At 40.6% G+C, this 18613-nt stretch overlaps 1 protein-coding gene across 1 annotated transcript; it reads right to left on the bottom strand.

Annotated features, from left to right (window-relative positions):
- Window positions 1-13298: 13298 nt before the first annotated feature.
- MRPL44 (mitochondrial ribosomal protein L44) lies at window positions 13299-17168 on the bottom strand. The gene is made up of 4 exons (XM_080604002.1): window positions 16917-17168; window positions 16292-16760; window positions 15131-15309; window positions 13299-13979 (listed from the first exon to the last, which is right to left on the bottom strand). The coding sequence occupies exons 1-4, from the start codon at window positions 17087-17089 to the stop codon at window positions 13808-13810; spliced, it is 993 nt and encodes a 330-aa protein (XP_080460128.1). The 5' UTR covers window positions 17090-17168; the 3' UTR covers window positions 13299-13807.
- Window positions 17169-18613: the final 1445 nt, after the last annotated feature.

Raw genomic sequence — 18613 nt, 5'->3', positions numbered from 1 at the left:
AGTAAGTAGCTGTGCTGTTCTTCCCTTTCTATTTTTTGTTGTTCACAGCTAGCATGACTTTCCTCAAGGCAGATGGCTCATTTTTTTTCTCCAAATTACCAAGGGCAAAAATGCAGAAATAATACACACAATTAAAAACTCTACTGTTCAGTGTCATTCTTTGATTTTCTTTTGCATGATGTATTTTTCAGTTTCTCAACCCTAGGACCTTTTTCCTTTCCTACAGCTTCTCTGTCCAGATTTGTTCTGCATTCTCTCCTCTTAATGACCACACTTACACTTTTGTGAAAATATACTGGACACATGTTTATTCCAAAAATGTTTAATCCCTACTGCACCTGCTACAGCTTTTAGCATTAAAATTAACTTCTTAACAAAGGGCAAAACAATGGTTTCTCATGTTTGCAACATTTCTCTTTATATACATATATATACAAATTAAAAGTTCTCCCCAGTCATGGGCAACAATTTCTGAAAGACAGAGCTTCAGTAATCCTTTAAATATGGGCTAATAGGGTATAAATTATAATATACAAGCACATAATCTAGGGGACTTATTGTCAGGACCAAAAGAAACAAGTGTCTAAGAATGTACATCTGGGAGATGAATAAGACATCCTCTGTTTGTCACTAGGATTGAGGTCAATAATATCCATTTTAAAGCAATTAACCCAGCAGGCTAAGTGATGTGGAAATTATCATGCTGAAAGACTAATGGGCTATTAAATCCATCTTGCTTCGCTACTGATGGGCATACAAAATTAATCCTGGGATTAGGTATATCGCATCTGTGGTAAACTGCTTCTGCAAGATTTGTATATGAAGAGTTTTCTGAAAAAATGCTAAGAAAGATCACAGCAAGTTTATCTGATGGGAATGTTCACTGGTATGCACTATTAAAGATTTGGTCGACTGAGCATAAATTAACATGTCTTGTCCTGGCCTTATTTGAGCAGTATCTTTTTGTTAATGACTAGATACATTTCAGTAAAAAGATCAAAACAAAAGTCATAGTAATGTTCATACAAATCACTTTTTCTTGTTGACAGTTATTTAAATCAAGAAAATTTAACTGTGGGAAAATGGTCAAATGAACATGATTGAATTACAGAAATGTTTTTATTTGAAATGCCATTTCCCTTTGACATTTCCCATCCACTGCTATAACATTAACATAGTAAGAAAAGTAAAAGATGGATAGCCCTGCCTTTACACATAACAGCAGTTTGTAGGAAACAGGCCTTACAATAAAGGGAAAAGGCGCAGCCACATCAGGTTGGTTGCTTTTTCGTAATGCACATTAGCGGTCTGAAATTTTTTTTGGAGCAGCATGTTCTGGTAGTGTGATATACGCCTAAATCCTTTGGAGTAACGTACGGTAGGAAGGGATTCTCAGTCACCACAGGGATGGAAGCCTGAGATTCAAAGTAGAAGCACTGGCTCTCAGGATGACATGGAGGAGTTGGAAGACATCGGGTGAGAGGCACAAAAACAAGAGCTAGCAGAAGAGCAAGAAGTATCAAAAAGACCAAAAAATATGGACAGAAAAAGCAATTCTTCTTTAATTTCCTCTTTTCACAGAGTATGACTTAGTGCATTATACCTGTATTAACAGAACAGCTTTTACACTTTTCTTGTGAGACAAAACTGAAGCTGTGTAGGGTTGGGTATCAGGCATTACTAGCAAGACACATACTCTTCTTTCTGCAAAGTAAACTAGAATTTTTCCTACTAACCTGAACAAACCAGACTAGTTTTTAAGAAGAGGACCGTAAAGATGTAGAACACCTTTCTAAAGTTAGCACAAGAGATCAATGCCAGAGGTAGAAAAAAGCCCAAAGTCTCTTTGCTCTTATCTTGATGTTCTACTTCGGTGATAATTGCTAAGAATGAAGGCTGCACTGTGAGTGATCATTTTGGTGAGCTTCTTGCAGCCATTAAGTTCTCCAAATTATTTTTCTAAATTGTTTGAATGAAAATAAAAAAAATAAATAAATAAAAAACAAACTTTTTTGCCTGACTTAAATCTACTACCGTGTAGTTCAGTTGAATCTAATTGAAGTGTTGCAATGGGAAGGCCTGAGATTTCCCAGATGGATTCCCCACCTAGCACTGTTATCCTGTATACCTCTCTCTCTTTTTCCTCTTCATTGCCTCCAGTTAACTAAGCAAGTTACTTCTCTCTCATAGAAGTGCTTTCCTTATGCTTTCTTCATCTTCTACTTTTGTTTTCTTTTCATAAAGCTACTAAATTGTATATCCATCAATAACGTAAAAAAATAAGTTTTGTTACCCAATTTTAGCTTTTAAGTTTTTTAGCTTTATTTTATTTTATTTTTATTTTTAAACTTCTTAGCTAAAGTTACTCAGAGTGAGAAGCTTCTGTTTTATTTAATTTTTGTTGGCAGTCAGTAATTAAACACTGTGCTCTCCTGGCCGGACTGGAGCTACTATGGGACCTTCTGAGTCTGCCTCACCTAAGAGTCCAACCATTTAACTGCCTTTAGATTTACAAGTTCCTTTAGGCATCATGCTCACTGAAGAACAGATTTATTATTATTTCTTTTTCCAGTGGGGATTTTTTGAGTGCAGGATTGTCCGACCTCATAGTGCAATCCAGTCTGGTTCAGCAGGAGGTTTTCAAAGCCAGGGAGGCCGTTTCAGCTGACTGACCTGTTCCCTTTTCCATGGATTTTTTCCATTTTCTTAATTTTAATGAGAAATTTTGTTAGCTCAGGAGTTAGCTCTTCCCGCTTCCTACCTCGGTCAGTGATGTTGAAAGGTTATCAATATTTCAACCTTGCCCCTTTATTTGACACAGTTCTTGAATTTCCATCATGCTTAAGAGTACAAGATCATATTCCAGTTTGTAATCACAGACTAGGTAGTGGAAAGAACATGCCTATATACAGTTGCAGTGAAGGCAAAACATCTGTCGCAGGGATATCTTGTATGTGAGGTGGTTGTATTTTATTTTTAAATTCATCCTTATAGTAAAGGTTCCTTATTTTTAGGGTGTAGTCAATGCTTCTGTTGCTGATTCTGATTTGTATTTTTTTATCATTATTCTGTAAGTTCCTGTAGTTGATCAATGCTTTATGAACTGCACCATAGGTCACAGGGACTGCTTGAAAAAGGCTTTTTTTTCATGATATGGCCTTTCAGAGAAAAAATCCCAGAGGAGAGTGGAACCCTTTAAACTGAAAGGGGAGTATGTTCACACGTGACAATAGAAAAATTCATAAGCAGCAATAGAAAAGTAATGGTGAGCCATACCAGAGCTTCCATTTACTGGGGCTGCCCATGGGAATGTTAGCAGTACATAAGGCAGCCTAGAGCCCGTCGGTAGAAGAGAGGTTGTGAAAAATGATATCAGTAAAGCTAGAAAGAGGCAAATGAATAAGGAAAGAAAGAGCTGAAAGGCAGGCCCTAGGAGATGGAAAAAATATTTGGTTCTAAATTAGAAGAGGAAGAGAGATATTTATGTTCTGTCTAAACCACCAACAATTTTCTTTATTATTCAGCTACCTAAATTACTAAATCGGGAAATATTCTCCCAGCTCTCTGAACAGGAACAACTTAATTTTCACATTAATCTTCATATAACGTAGCTTATTTCTTGAGCTATGAATGATATATTTAAAGCCCAGTGTATTTTCAGACTCAGTTCTTTAGTACCTCCTCTACTTGATGATGAGCATTTCCTGCCTGTTTTCTGTAAAACCCCCACGGGAGTGAAGAGAGGCCTTTGTTCCTCTCCACTAATGAATCTAAATTATTGATTAGTCAGTCTAATTTGTGGAAACTTCTACCAGTTAGTGCTGTCTTAGAACTACCTTAGATTTGGTAAAAAGAATTAGAGGTAGTTTGACAAACATCTTCACAGGAGGACATGCAAAGTTAGAACAGAGACGAGTGACATTTTCAACCGCTTTTCTCTCATTTCCCTGTGCTTTACAAAATGCACATGTTCTGCTGCAGACTTCCCTAGAATTTTAGTTCTATTAATAAATATCACTTGAAGGTTAATTTGTAGAACAGAATTTACTGTTGTGAGCAGACATCCTTTGGTGCTTGTGTTAATCCTGAAACAGTTTCTACAACTGTAATCTACATACAGAAAACAGGACAAAATTCTGTAATTCTCTGAGTCTTGCATTATTGTAGCAATGTAGGCCCGTGATGTTGAGAGAAAGGAGAACACTAAGTCAATCTGAATATATATAGAGAATGAGCTGAGTCTGAAATGCCAAGTCAAGCCATGAAATACTTATCATGCACTGAGAAACACTAAGGAGGTAAATACGTGACTCCAGTGTAGCAGTGTTTTAGTTTTTATAAAAACAGGTGAACAAATGCAGTGAACAAATCAATCAGCATAAATATCAGAAAGACTAAAAGTCCTGGAAATATCAATTTGGATTTGAAGTGAGAAAAAAAGAACAATATCTTAGTGTAAAGTAATGATGGTGGACATGAAATAGGAAAATTTGGGAAACAGAGCTTTCAGATGCCAGATACTCAAATAGAAGAACAAAAGAAAATAAGCCACATAACATGAATATGGGAAAGCTCAGTTCTTTGATCACCCAGTTTCTGAAAAAAAATATTTAGAAGTGGACTGACAAAGGGAAACCTGATGCTTCAAATTTAGTTTAATTTTTCTCATTACTGTAATTTTTAAGTCTGAGATACTATCAAGATATTTTTTTTTCCATGAATCCCTGAGACTTTGTCATGGGCAAACTGCAGTTCTGTTATTCAAGGAGGACAAGAGAAAAGGGCTTTGTCACTGGCAGCATTAACGTGTTAGAAAAGCACTAACAAGATGCACAACAAACAAAAATCCCCTGGAGAACACAATAAAGGTTAATGCAGTTGGAGTGAATAGATGTGGATAATCCTTGGTAACTGCAAATATCCTCTTAAGGGAGGTTTTCTGGAGGAGAGACCTAATCTCAACCCATACATGGGAAGAATACTGCTAAGACTAGTAATATTTTAGCACTTTCTATGCTATTTAGTTTGGAAGTAAGGGGCAAACCCTCTAATTGTTGTTTAGAATAATTAACTGAACATGAAAAGTAAATCCCCTCACATGTGGGTCTCCTGTACAGTCTGCTGTATGGCAAGAGCACCTTCAGTTCCTCTCCTTGAGCTGACTTTTCAATACTGCAAGTCATAGCTGCAGGTACAAAGAGATTAAAAAAAAAAAAAAGAAGAAAAAAAAAAGGTTTCTTTCAAGAATGTAGTCTGATTACATGGCAATGACAGGTATGCCCACTCTTTGTAAAAACGTATGTGAATTTCAATTAAGAAGGCAGATTTTGAAAGTATTTGAAATAGAAAAACTCTTTCCTAACCAAAAGGAAAAAGAGAAATGCTTATCAGTGTCCAGCTTAACTAAAAAGACTTCACATGAAAAAGAAGCTGTCTTGATGACATAAAAATATTTAAAATGTAATGCTTACCTGCTTAAATAAATTAAAAAACAAAACAAAGCAATTAAAGCATGGTGGGCACAATAGTAAATAGTATTCTTTTCCAGTTTGGGACTGGAAAATAATAAGCGTTCAGAACAAAACCTAGTTTTTGTTTGTTTTTTTCTTTTTTTCAGTTTGGTTTGTGGACAAGGTATTTAACTGAAGAGATAGAACAAATACTCTGAAACAGCACACTGAAAATTTGGGGATAATGTCCATTCAGACCAATAGTTATTAAAGAGCAGTGCCTTACTGACACAGACACAGAAATTTTAGAAATACAGCCACCGACATACAAGAGATTTTTAAGCAAAAGAAAAAAAATGTTTCTCCATGGATGAAGAAAATAGGCAGTAAAGAGGAACCTGACAGTTAATAAATCATCACAAATATGGCAACAAAAGTATTTCAGAAGCTATTAGCCAGTATAGTATTTCTTACAGCTTAGGTCTTTTAATCAAGTATCTCAGAACAGTTAGAAGTTGTGACACTGTCTGTATAGCTTCCCCAGAGCGAAGTTCACGTTGACCTTCCTAAGTTATCGAGATCCCATTTCTGAATACACAAGTTTTTTGCATCCTGCTCCTCTATGTGTAGGGTTGTTTCTGACCTCAGTATTTGCTACTTAAGTTCCAGCTGGCCACTTTTTCAGATTCAACGTATTCTTGACCAGTTTATAAATATTGCCGTGATAGCACAGCTACCCTCCAGCTTAAATTTTCCCTCCCTGCATGTACTTGTGTGCAGGCAGATAAAGGCCTAGCTGAAATGTGCACGCATGTGGGCAGAAGATAGAGCAGGCGTGTGCCCAGCGGGGCCGATCAGCTGTGGCTCAGCACCCCGCCGTTAGCTCTACCTGCAGGGCCCAGCCCGCCTCTTTCCCGATTCTGTGGGGATTATGAGCATAACCATGCTAAAAAAAAAAAGGAAAAACAAACTGAAAAAACACCACACCAAAGCAATTTAAGCTCACTAATGATTAACAGAGAAAGGTTTCATGGTAGTTATTGAAGTTTCAGGTTTTACAGCTCAAAAAATCAATATGAGCTGACCTAGACGTTAACCAGGGTAAAGTCTTGTTTTACGCTCCTTCTCTTTCCATCACTGACCGCCGCACAAACCCACCCGTCAGAGGGTTTAGTTCTTTCTAGTTCATCCTCATTACAGACCAAGAGTCGATGAATGTTCAGAGCACTGTCCTCAGTCCCAGCTGTGCTCCAGAGCGCCCCATGTTTTCTGCCTTCAGGGAGAGCCCCTCAGCAGTGCAGGCAATGCCCGTAACTGCCCTCGGTCCTCTCTGCAGGGAGTTTTATCCCCTTGTGTAGCGAAATCAAAATAACTCCTTGTCAGCATAAACTCTTTGGAATGACATCTTCGTGTTGAAACGATGTATTGATATGCTTCGAAAAAATCAACGTGCTGTTGCAGTGTGAAAAGAGTGCTTTGCAGGCTCCAAAAGCAGCCTGGTAAGAGTCAGCAGAACGCAGCAGTGGATTCTGTCACTAAAACCAAATCCCTTCTGTGATCGGGGGGATTCTTCTTTAAAGGAAAGTTTTGAAGCTTATCCCAAATTTTATCATACTTAAAAAAAAATATTTTTACCTAGTTCCTGACCTAGTTTTGGTTTACTAGAAAGTGATGATTATAGTAATCCAGTCAAGAAAAAAGCTCAAACTTATTTTAAATTGCCTGTTTTTTTCTCTCTTGGAGTAAGGAGATCAACCAAATTCAGTTCGGCCCATGATCATCTCCTCAATACTTGATCTTAAAGCCAACCTTGCAGCAGGGAGTTGAAATACCCAACCAAGAACCGACAAACAGAAAGAATCTTTCAAAGAAATAAACCATAAAATAGTTTACCTACCTCTGAAACCAGGGAACAGCCAATGGTTTTGCTACTGGTCCAGACTTCCATGAAGTTTATCGGCCCGCCTCTATTAACGCTGCACACAGGCTGAGTCGGGAACCTTGTCCGCAGTCACAGGGCACCGCGTCGCTGTGCCGGTTCCCAGCGGCTGGGAGAACAAAACAGGCAGTGCCAAGGGCCTGGATGTGAAACTATGGGTGGGGGCATCTCACGAGTGTTCTTCCTAAAGCAGTAAAAGCAGCAATAGGAGCAATAATGACTTCTCCTGACCTGTGTGTGGATCCACTAGCTGTCGATGGGAATGTCATCGTCCCCCCAAATGCTGTCTCCTTGGCTGGGCAATGCAGGGTGTTGAACATGCCTGCCTGGTTGAAAACATGCTGAAAAAACATCTCACAATATCTGGGGGAGAAATGAAACATTTAACAAATATTTCCATTGCAAAAGAAACATAAAAGCAAAACTGAACTGTACTCTGGTATAATAAATAGAAAATGATGCTTAAATCACTCCATTCAAAAGCCATCAGTCCCCTAGTGAGGAGAGGCTGAGGAAATTATCCCAGTGGCCGTGTTGAGCTCACTGCCACAGCTGTGGCTTGAGGCGGGAGGTCTGCGAAATGGCAGAAGCAGCCATCAGCTACACAGATTTAGATTAGGCAACAATTTTATTTCTGGTGGGACTATAAATGATGTTATTTTGTAAACATTCTCAGCTCCTATCTCTTGATATTAAAGAGAATAATCATCATTAGCATTCAACTAGCATTCAGCAAATGAAGCCATTTTCTCCAGACTTTTCATCCTTAAAAATTTCTGATGTTGGAGTTATTTCTACAAATTTTTCTGTTACTTTGTCACCCTAAACATTGATCTTTTTGCCCTCTAGTGGTGGGAATGCTTCTCCAGGTCAGTCTTGCCACTAATCCCACACTAATTTTGAAACACCTGTTCAGTTTCATTAGGATTTTCTTAGCTACATAGGTAGTACTGCCTCCATGGGGGAGATGAACCACAAGAAGAGATTGCAGAATTATGTCTTTGAGCCCTAAATCTCTGATATTTCACTGGACGTTTAGGTCTAACGTAGGACAGTGGTGCTCCACTACTGTGCTTCCTTCAGCCTTAAAGAATGCGTAATGATTTTCATGTAGCTAGATTAATTATTTTTTTGATCTGGCAATATCCCCTGCTTTACCTCATAACCACGAATCTGGACATGTTTCCCCAAAATGCCATCTCAGTGTCACAGTGGAGCTGGTGTCAGCTAATGGTACTATGGAAGTGGTGGCATCATTCTCTAGAAGTAGGCAAGTGAGCACAACATTTTTTAAAGCTTCCAAACCTAGAACATTTGCACACTCACCTCCCACACTGGCCAAAAGTGCTTCTTTTCTCTACAACGTGGAAATTTGCCAATGGCACTCTTTTCCCCTCCACCTAAGTATACCAGCCATAGGCTACAGAATGAGACAAGTCCACCACCAACCGAAGATGGGATTCAATGGGTATTTAAATGTGTGTGGACATTGAAACTACAGAATCTGCAGACAGAGCAGGGAATTATAGCCAACTACCATCTCTCTACTGAAACATCTTGTACTAAATAGTGTTAAAAGCTTTTTTGAAGTTGGATATCAAAACATTCTTTCAGGATTTTTTTTTTGGTGACACATGCAAGTTTTTAGGGTTAGAAATGCTACAAAAAATTGGCCAAGTTATTTGAATGACTATCGAGAATACCATTTTTTAAACACACACACCTACCTATTGATGCGATTAATTTTGGCGGCCTACATAGAGTACCAAAATTAAGTACTTTAAATGGAAATCATGCCTTCAGGACAAAGAACAATAAATGTGCGTGTTAGGTAATCATTAATCTCAAACATGTTAGTCAGGTTACCATAAAATAAATGTTGCTCTCATTTACATAAGCATCCCAGTCTAATTAGGGGAAGACATAGGACTGCAGAGCTACTGGGATGCCATGTAAGAGGAAACTTGCAAGCATGTCCAAAACTGTATGAAACTATGATCTCACTGGAATTAAATACAAATTCTGCCAGCACCAATAAAAATCAGGATTTCTTCTGATAAAAAACAGTGGTATCAGAACAAGTGAGCACAACTGGCAATGAACACTTACAGAGGTAAGGCTTCATTTTTAATTTCCATATCAGAACAGTCAGGTTCTGTGATTGTTTCCAGCTGAAGCAGTAGGAGCAAAAGACCTAACGACTTTTAATCTGGAGCACCATCTGTTTAGGAAAAGGATCATTAAACTTAGCCATGATGGCAGTAGGTTGTCTCGATGACTCAGGAGGTCCTTTATAATCGTACAATACCTGCAGATACCATACTTGAACATAAAAATAAAAGTTCAGTGACCAAAAAAAAAGTGTAGTCAAAGCATAAGCACCACAGACTGGCAGAAGCATTATATTTATTACACAAAAGTAGAAAGGATGATAATGTTTTACTTTCTCCCAACAGCTACCTTTTTTCCAGGGAAGCACAACCCATTTTCAGGTGCACCACAATGAGCTGCAATGCTGCATCCTCCAGGATTTAGGAACAACAGCCAGCCTTCCATGCTCTGATTCCGTCACACAGATTAACTTGTTCCCCCTACACAACTGTGCTCTACAACAGCTGGCTATTTACTGACCAACTGGTGACCATTTTATTTTCCTAATTTATCCACAATTTCTTAGAGAAGCTGAAATGGTAAACACACAGAACCGCTGCCATTGAATCAGTGGAATCAATTTGAAAAGATAAAAACAATCTGTCCTTGGATGCTCCCTCCTCTACAATTAATGCGTCTCTGAATATTAAACTTCAAAGCCCAGAAGTACTTTAGAACAGCAACTGAATAGTTTTGAGCCTGTTTAAAGTTTACCACAGTACTTAGTGACGTTGAGGACAAGAAAATGTAGGGCTTTTCTAACATTTCTGCACTGCAGCATCCGCCCTCCCAAAAAAAGAAAAACACATCTTTTGATGTTTTGAATTCTTTATGGCTTTTTATAGCACCAGAGTGCCAGAGCAACTTATCTTCATTTCTGATCTCTCATAAAAAGCAAAAGAGTTTGGTGTTAATTTCAATAAAGCTTTAACTTTTCACTGACAATTTCAAACTTCAAATTAAAATACAATCACTTTACAGGTATCTCCCTGTTAATGCCCAGTATTGAAGTCACTGTGACTGTTAAAATACAAGAATTATTTCTGGACATTTTTAGAGAAAATTACAAAAAAAAAACCTGGTTATTGTAACCAGCAGAAGCTGCAGCTGTGAACAAGGAGATGCACAGAGCATTCAGTTGTGCTACTGAACAGCTCAAAACAGCAGCAAAAGCACATACTGAGAACAAGAAGTAACTTAATAAAAGAACATGAATGCACATTAAGAAGTTTTTGTTCTATTTGCTTAGCTGGCACCGATACAGTAGAAATTCTCTTAACTTTCTTTAAAGAAAGACAGTTTTAAAACTCTTTCAAGAAAAAGACAGAATCTTGATGATGGAGGGAGAAGAGTAACCTAAGGCCATTCACACATGTAGTTTGTTCAATATTTGGGTAAAACCAAGTCTAGACCAAACTCAGCAACAAAACTGCCATTGCCTTTGATGGATTAACAACTAGCAGTCCATTTATTATTATTATTTTAAAGTCTACTTATGTGTAAGCATATTTGCATCCTTATGCTAATTATTACAAAGATCAAGAGAGAAATTGAAGAAAAATGAAAAATGGTTAGCATTATAGTACTGCACTTTTGTTAAAATGTAGTTGTTACCACACCCGTGACTTTTAAGTTAGCCCAGAAAGACTGGTATTTGTCTTCTGGTTTACTTTCAGTTAAGAAAAGATCTTCATTAGGAGATATGGTTTGAATGGGTTAAAGCATAAATGCAATTACAGTAACAAATACCTGTATCAGATAAAGTTAGTGTAGCACCCAGAAAGGCATAATCAGGGTTGACTCGAGATCATGTTAACCTATTACAAAATTCCATAAATGCCAGAGAACATGGCCTTTTCTACTGCTAAGTCAGTTTAAGAATATAATTGTAAAAATCATTGGTAAAACAAGTTGTTCAAAGGGTTGCAAGAATAAACTGATTCTTTTTAATTGGTTGATTATCATCATGATGCTTGGTTTATTTTCCCTGAAAGACAAAACGGGATTTGAGGAAGGAAGGATCATTGGGAGATACAAATGCACTTGGGTCAGACCTCAATGCCTGGGTGAGAACCAACACAAGTAGCTTATAAAGTACTTTTCAGACCACAAAACTACCAGGGAATTCCATCAACAAACCTTGTAGCAGAAGAAAAGCTACCACTTTCACTGTCTACTTTTGAAGATACTTAATTCTGTAAATCTAACCAATCTTTTAACATCAGTGAGTTAGTGATACACACTTAGATGCCAGGACCTGAAGCACAGATACCGCATCAAATGCTTTTCTGACCTTTAGAAGATTGAAAACGGGACACGTTTTCTTGTATAAACTCCTTATTTTCCACTCACACCTCTATAACAAAAAAAAAGTCAACCTTTCTTTCCATGTCCCCAAACTGTCTTTCTCTTTGAACTCGAAACATTGAGTTTTGAGTAACCATACATATGTTACACAATAAATTGATTTATCTTACACTAAGCAGTTTCCTTCCAGCAAGGAAGGACTCAGTAATCCACTTCTCCTAGGATTTATTCTCGTATTCCAAACTGTGAAGCAACAGTAAGCAGATGCTAAATATTCTTTTAAGGTAAACTGACAGAATGCTGTTTATTCCTCTCTTAAAATACATAAATATATACATTTAAAATAGTAGGCAGATCAAACTTTGGATAAAAAAAAAAAAACACTACTGTCCTTTTAAAATAGGTAAAGGTAAGAGAAATACCTCATCTGAAAAACTAAAAATAGCCTAAGTAATTTCAGATTCAGCTATTATTCCCCTGAAATATAGTGACCTTACTGGCTATGGTTACGTAAGTGATAATAGATCACCCAGGTGTATTTTTTTTCATTTAAACACTAGCAATTTAATGCAAAATTTATGTTAGACTGATCTTTCTGCTCTCCTTTTTACATTTTAACTATCACCCATGGAATTTACCATGCCAGAATCTAAACAACAGATTTCACTGTGATCTAGCCACACTAAGTGTTGTATACGTGCTTCAGATGTATGGCACGACAAATAATAGTGAATGGCAGGCAGGTGTTGGTTGGTTTTTTTTCCCCAGTCAAGTAGAAGAGAGCCAGATCTCATTCTCACTCCAGGGGCAGCAGGGAATGCAGCACCTGCAGTGTGCCAGAGCTGCTCAGCAGCCACAACCGCAGCCTGGGACCTTTCACTGCTAAGCAGCCTTCACGTAAACACAAAATAAAACTGGTGTTTACAACGGGATAAGGCAGGAAACACTTCTTTAACCATTGTCCCACACTCAACTTTTTCCTTTCCCCCTCTGAGGGCTCCGTTGCAATTTGCAATGTCATCTCACTAAATTTTAAAGGAAACAATTCCAAGAGAGCCACACAGTCCTCATGTATCTGTCTCTCTACATGTTGTTTTCTGGGACACGTACTGAGTTCCTATTTAACAAGAACATTATGAAGGTACCCGAGTTGTTCCTCAGCAGGTTTTCAATCACTTGAGGTACACTGGAACAGATGCGGATGGTGCAAACAAACCAAACACCAATTTCACTGAATCCAATACCTTAGTCCTATGACCACTTAAACTTGGATCATCTAGTAGCCTAATATTACACAACGTTCTCCAATTTCTTTGAGTACAAGCCTTCATGATCCTTATTTTCCTTTCTACAAATTTTAAAATAAAAAATACATCCTCCCAGAGCCTACTTGAACAACAGAAGCCAATGTGTACGGCAAATAAATGTTGCAAGCAGTAAGACCTCAAAAGTGCCATTTCCTTTTTTAATTGGACCACCAGTGTTAATACCACTGACATCACATTTTACATTTTCACAAGGTAAGAGACAAATAAATCCAGATAGAACCCAAAGACCAATGCTGCATATTTAATTCAACTCATCTTATTAACAATACCCTCAATCAAAGCCCCAAGAAAGCTCACATAAAACCTTTTTCTACGTATTGAAGTTCCTCAAGAGCAAGGACTTCGTCACATTATTAAACTTCCTTAAGAACAGTCTCCCATGTTGTATGGAAAAACTTCTCAGACAGAATGCATACATTCAGAAAAAATGTACTTTTGTTGTTCAGGAAAATGACTGAATATTAAGCTTTACGTAAAAGGGAAAGATTACATTTATTTTAAAACTGTATTTAATTTGAAAATTGCATACACTTAAGATCAAAAAATTAAACCGAATTTTGCTTTCTGAAATGCATCTGTATTTGCATGAAAGCCACTAATTCTTGAGAGAAACTTGAAGCGGCCTGTATTATCTAGTTACTGCTGATAGCCTTTTCAGCTGTCCACCCTTGTTTGGGTTTCGAGTAATCCCAAGGTCTCCTGTTCTCTGTATACCCATACAGCTTCCGCAGCGCCACGCGGGCAGCTTCTTCCTCTGCCGCGAGCAGCGTTTCACCAGGGCCTTCAGCGATAATCTTCTTATCACTTGAAAAAAAACAAACAAAACATTTTCACATTTTCATCAAAATCCTGAGCACTACTGTACATCATGAATAAGAGCTGCTAGATATTTTTTTCTCCACTCTCAGTGACTGCTGAAGGTAATATCTATGTACACACACGAGTGTCAACATTTCCGTTGGCCTTTCCTGCACAGATAAGCGATTGGATATTCAGCAGTGGAAACTCCAATCAGAAAGACATCCTCTTCCTGGAAGAACACTACTTTGTTCATTTAGACTCCTAACACATTACTGATTGTTTACAGTGTTCAATTTCTGCTAGCCCTGCTAAAAATATGCAAATTTGTTGTTTTGGTCAGCTTAAACAAACATTCTTTTCTCCTCCCCTGGTAAGAAAGCATTTTAGGAATTCTTCCGAAGGATTCACAGAGAAGTTCTCTGTGTTAGGAGTTACGTATTCAGCTCTGTTTAATCAACATCTATAGGCACTGAATAGGAGCATTTCGTGGAGGGACAAGAGATTCCAGGAAAAAATGCAAAGTTCTTTTTTTTATATATATATATATATATATATATTTATATATCTTAGAAAACATATGAACTGAAGCGTGGTAATTCAGAACAGGTTAAGGCAATCTTCCCAAGTGCTCATCTGTAGCTCATGTAGCAAACCAACACTGTGGGCTAGGAGGCAGGAGGTCCTACCCTGCTCCAGAAGAACGATGTTTCCACCAGGCAACACACCTGGGCAGGCCCTGACCACGCTCACCAGGGATACCTGGCACGTACGTTTTGTCTGGGCAGAGACACTCCTCTTGCTTGGTTTCTAATGCCACGATTTGACCTCTATGTAAAAAGCTCTAGAATGTAACGTTAGCGTCTGTTCAGCCCCTCCGGCCTTGGTATCTCTTCACCTTGACAGTCTTCTATCTTGACTCTCGGGTGCATCTCGTTTAGACTTCAAGGCCCTTTAGTCCGAGACAGTTTTGTTTTTTACTACAGCAAGGCACTAACAATGTGTAAGTGGTTGATTTTAGATAGAAGTCACTGCATGGTTTCTTTTCTCTAATAACTTGGCCAAAGAACACAAGTAAAAAAGTAAAAAGACCATCTTCCCTCCTTCCCTCTCCCTAAGCTTAACTCCATTTCACTTTGCATTAGTATTGTACTAACCAGTACAGCCCAACGAAGTACAGTGGAAGAACTGTGGTGACTCCCAGCTGCCTGGTAATTCTTGGCTCTGGAGAAGAGATATTCCTCTTGGTCAACTCTTCCACTAGTAAGCCCATAGGATTTACAACTTCCCAGATCTCAAACAGGTCTTTTCCAATCAGATGGGGAATTAAAAAATCCTAAACAAAAAAAAGAATTAGAAGTTACAATCAGTGGGAAACGGAACAAAGGCTTTAGCTTCTACAGTCTGCTAATAAAAATCCAATATGAAGAGGCACTAATGCACTCGACAGTGAAGAGCTGAAAGGAATGATCGAACCCCTCAGCTCCACGCCACAGCCAGGCAGAGCCATCTGCGTTACTGAGCTCAGCAGCACTGGTTCTGCTTCGGCCTTGCACTGCACGCACGCAAAGAGACCCACTCCCATGTAAGGAAGGAGCAGCACTGGCCTGGGAGGGGCTGACAACGCCCCCGTGCAGCTCTGACCACCAGACGTGCTATTCAGCACGTTTAGTACAGACAAACCCCAAGCTGTACTTCTGGAGGGCTCTGCAAAGAGGCTGGAGGCACCATGCAGCCCCAGAGGATGTGCTCTTGATCTGATCACTGCTCCTACACAGCCCCTGGACTCTTGTGCCAGAAATAAGATTCTCACAAACATTCCTCCATTGCAAAACCAGAAATAAGTGAAAAGGACACCTGAAAGGGCAGCAGCTCCTGAAACTACCTTGTTATGCTGCATTTTCGTTGAACTTTCTTGTATGAAAAGATTTTTAGTGTTTGCAGCAGCAGCTTTATATTAAATATAAATAAAGATTGAAAGCTATAAAATATTCTTTAAAACTGAAGGTGTACGTGACTTGAGGTGGAGTAGTTTCATTATTTGGTAGGGTAGCATAGCGCATGGAGGATAACACTTTCCTCTAGCAAGTGGCAGCAAGTATTATAATACCACCCTTATAAACCATCATAAATACATCATTTTATGCATCTGACCAACCATTTTTTTTTGAAAAAAAAAAAAAAAACAAACCTCTCTGAATCTCTGCCATCACAGTATAGACCAACATAATTTTTGCCTTTTTTCCTGTCACTTTTGAGGCCCTTAGACGTTACTAGGTTTTTTATCAGTGAAAAAATAACCGCAGGCGATGACTTACCCTGACGAAGATGCCCGTTTTCTCAGGCCCGCTGCTGTCGAGCAGCGCTCCTACGACAGCGAAGAACGTCCTGTGCAGCACGTCTGGTGGGACGGGGAACTGTGCGCAGAGCGTCAGGTCCTGCACTGACAGGTTCTGAGCCACGTAAGAAACGAGCTCCTGGCCGGTAAGGAAATCAACGAGCGCTCCTATGCCCTGGGCCGGTAACGCCGGATGGGCGCCTCCAAAGCAGCGCGCCAGGTAAGAGCGCGAGAAGGACTGCCCCTGCTCGGAGAGCTGCCTGTTATCGCGGAGGTTAAGGGCAACCGTTTCTTTGGCCACCCCGAGCTCTCGGCGCTTCGCCTCTTCGCTTTCGATGTAACACGAATTTACAAACGCGGTTTTGAGAAGATCCAAAGAAAAATTTTCCTGGAGCCGGTGGCTGAAGGCTTGTATCTCTGCGTGGTAATCCCAGCCGGGCTTCTCGGACCTGCGGGCACAAGAGATCAAATTTAGAAACAGAAAAAGCTACCAAAAGCAAAGGCAAGCCGGGCTTATTTCTGAAGATCGCGACCACCGTTTAAGACCCCCGGGACTCCCGTTCGCGAGCGGGCCCGGCCCCCTCGGAGCGCCCGCCGCCCCTCACCGCCGCTGCGGGGGCGCCTCCAGCCGCTGCTGCTCCAGGTAGGCGCGGAGCCACCGCTTCTTGGCGCGGGGCGGAGCGGGGCCGTGCGCGGCCCGAACGGCCCCGGCCCCGGCCCCGGCCCCGGCCAGCAGCCGCCGCGACGCCCTGCTGAAAGCCCCCAGCCCGGCGGCCATGATGGGGCGGAGGAAGGAGGCGGCCCGGCGGGGAAAGGCGCCCGGCCCTGCCCGCTGCCTGCTGGAACGGGTCCGGGCGCAAACGGGCCGGGCCCGCGGCGGGAAGGCTGAGGGGCCGCTGACAGGGCTGAGGGGGGTGGGGGGAATAGTGCTGTCCCCACCTCCCCCTGTGTTAGGAAGTCATTTGCAAGACAAAGTTTTTTTTTTTTTTTTTTTTTTAATTCCCGTTAATTTATTTTTCCTGTTACCCATACATGTCTTAGTAAAAAGCAGTAGTTCAAATAGCACAGCTCTAGCTTAAAGGCGGTGGTATAAAATTAATGAAAGTACCAAGGAAGTGCAAAGCAGGCCTTTCCCCTTGTCTTTCACAAAGGCGTTCATGCTATGAAAAAGCACAGCAACTACCCTACAGAGCCAAGGGAGGCATGTAGTACAAGATGAATAAAGCTAAAAAAAAAATAAATACAGGGAACAGCCAAATTTAGATGACACACAAGGAAGGAGGCACAGCAACCTACACAAAGACAGTGCAAAAGCCACATAATAGCAGATACCATGCCCTGCTTTACTTGTGGTAGCACATGAAATGTGTGAGCGCAGTCTTCCTCAGCCAGGCTCTCACAGGCTACATATCAAAGTGCCCAGATCTTCTCGTGCTCAGCAACCTGTCCCAGTGGCCATCTTTCAGCAGAGAAAATCTTCTCAGCAGCTTGTGCCATCCAAACATTTGTATCTTGGGCTCCCAGCTCATACACGCTCTCAGATAAATACTGTGCAAAACAGCAGTCAGTCATAAGCAAAGTCAGATACCACGCAGCTGCATAAAGGATTTTGATATGCCCATCTTTGGTTTACCATCTTTGCAGTCTTCCAGGATGACATCCCATTCACCACAGCAGAGAAGAGCAGGAATGGGCTCCTCAGTCACTTTATGTCGCAACGTACCGCCACCCTAGTTCTGCGAGCTGCCAGCCGAGTGGAAGGAGAGAGGTGCTGCCCCACCAAACCATACAGCTGGCAGCTGCACAGACTTGCAAGGCACCTTCCCAGCCCGTGGGGCAGTGCTCCATGCGGCTGCAGGGTGAGCCAAGGACAGCGCTCAAAGGGGCCCCGTGTCATTCACTTCTGCAGCTGCTGTGCATCATTCTCCCTCACCAGTCTGTGTACTTGTAGAGCCTACAAATGGTCCTGCAGAGTAGTCCAGCTGTTCCAGGAAAGGTCCCCTTTAAAGCATCTTTTTGATGTCACTGCACTTTCTCCCATGCAGTGGCGCTGTTAGGAGGCTTCACACACACCCAGGAAAGGGGCTGTGGCTGCTATAGCATTGCACAGAAGCAGCAGCCCTACATTGCTGGAAACACCAACACACAGGTCCCCCTCAGCAGCACCATGCACCATACTCCCTCGGAGTAGCCTGGCAGGTACCAAAAAGGCAGTGGATCGCGTGACTGAACCAGGGATGTTTGAACTGACCGGTACATGGGGATACCAGGCTAGCTTCTCATACCTATGTACTCACCACAC

The sequence above is a fragment of the Anser brachyrhynchus genome, assembly GCF_964034855.1.
Source record: "Anser brachyrhynchus genome assembly, chromosome: 9".
In the NCBI taxonomy this organism is placed as follows: domain Eukaryota; kingdom Metazoa; phylum Chordata; class Aves; order Anseriformes; family Anatidae; genus Anser; species Anser brachyrhynchus.
This window is presented reverse-complemented; position numbering and strand designations above follow the sequence as displayed.

Coding starts and splice junctions, on each gene's coding strand:
- MRPL44 (XM_080604002.1), bottom strand. CDS start 17,089: ATGGCCGCCGGGCTGGGGGCTTTCAGCAGGGCGTCGCGGCGGCTGCTG. Junction 16,761..16,916: donor GAGGCGCCCCCGCAGCGGCG/GTGAGGGGCGGC, acceptor TTGTGCCCGCAG/GTCCGAGAAGCCCGGCTGGG. Junction 13,980..15,130: donor TACTTCGTTGGGCTGTACTG/GTTAGTACAATA, acceptor TTTTTTTTCAAG/TGATAAGAAGATTATCGCTG.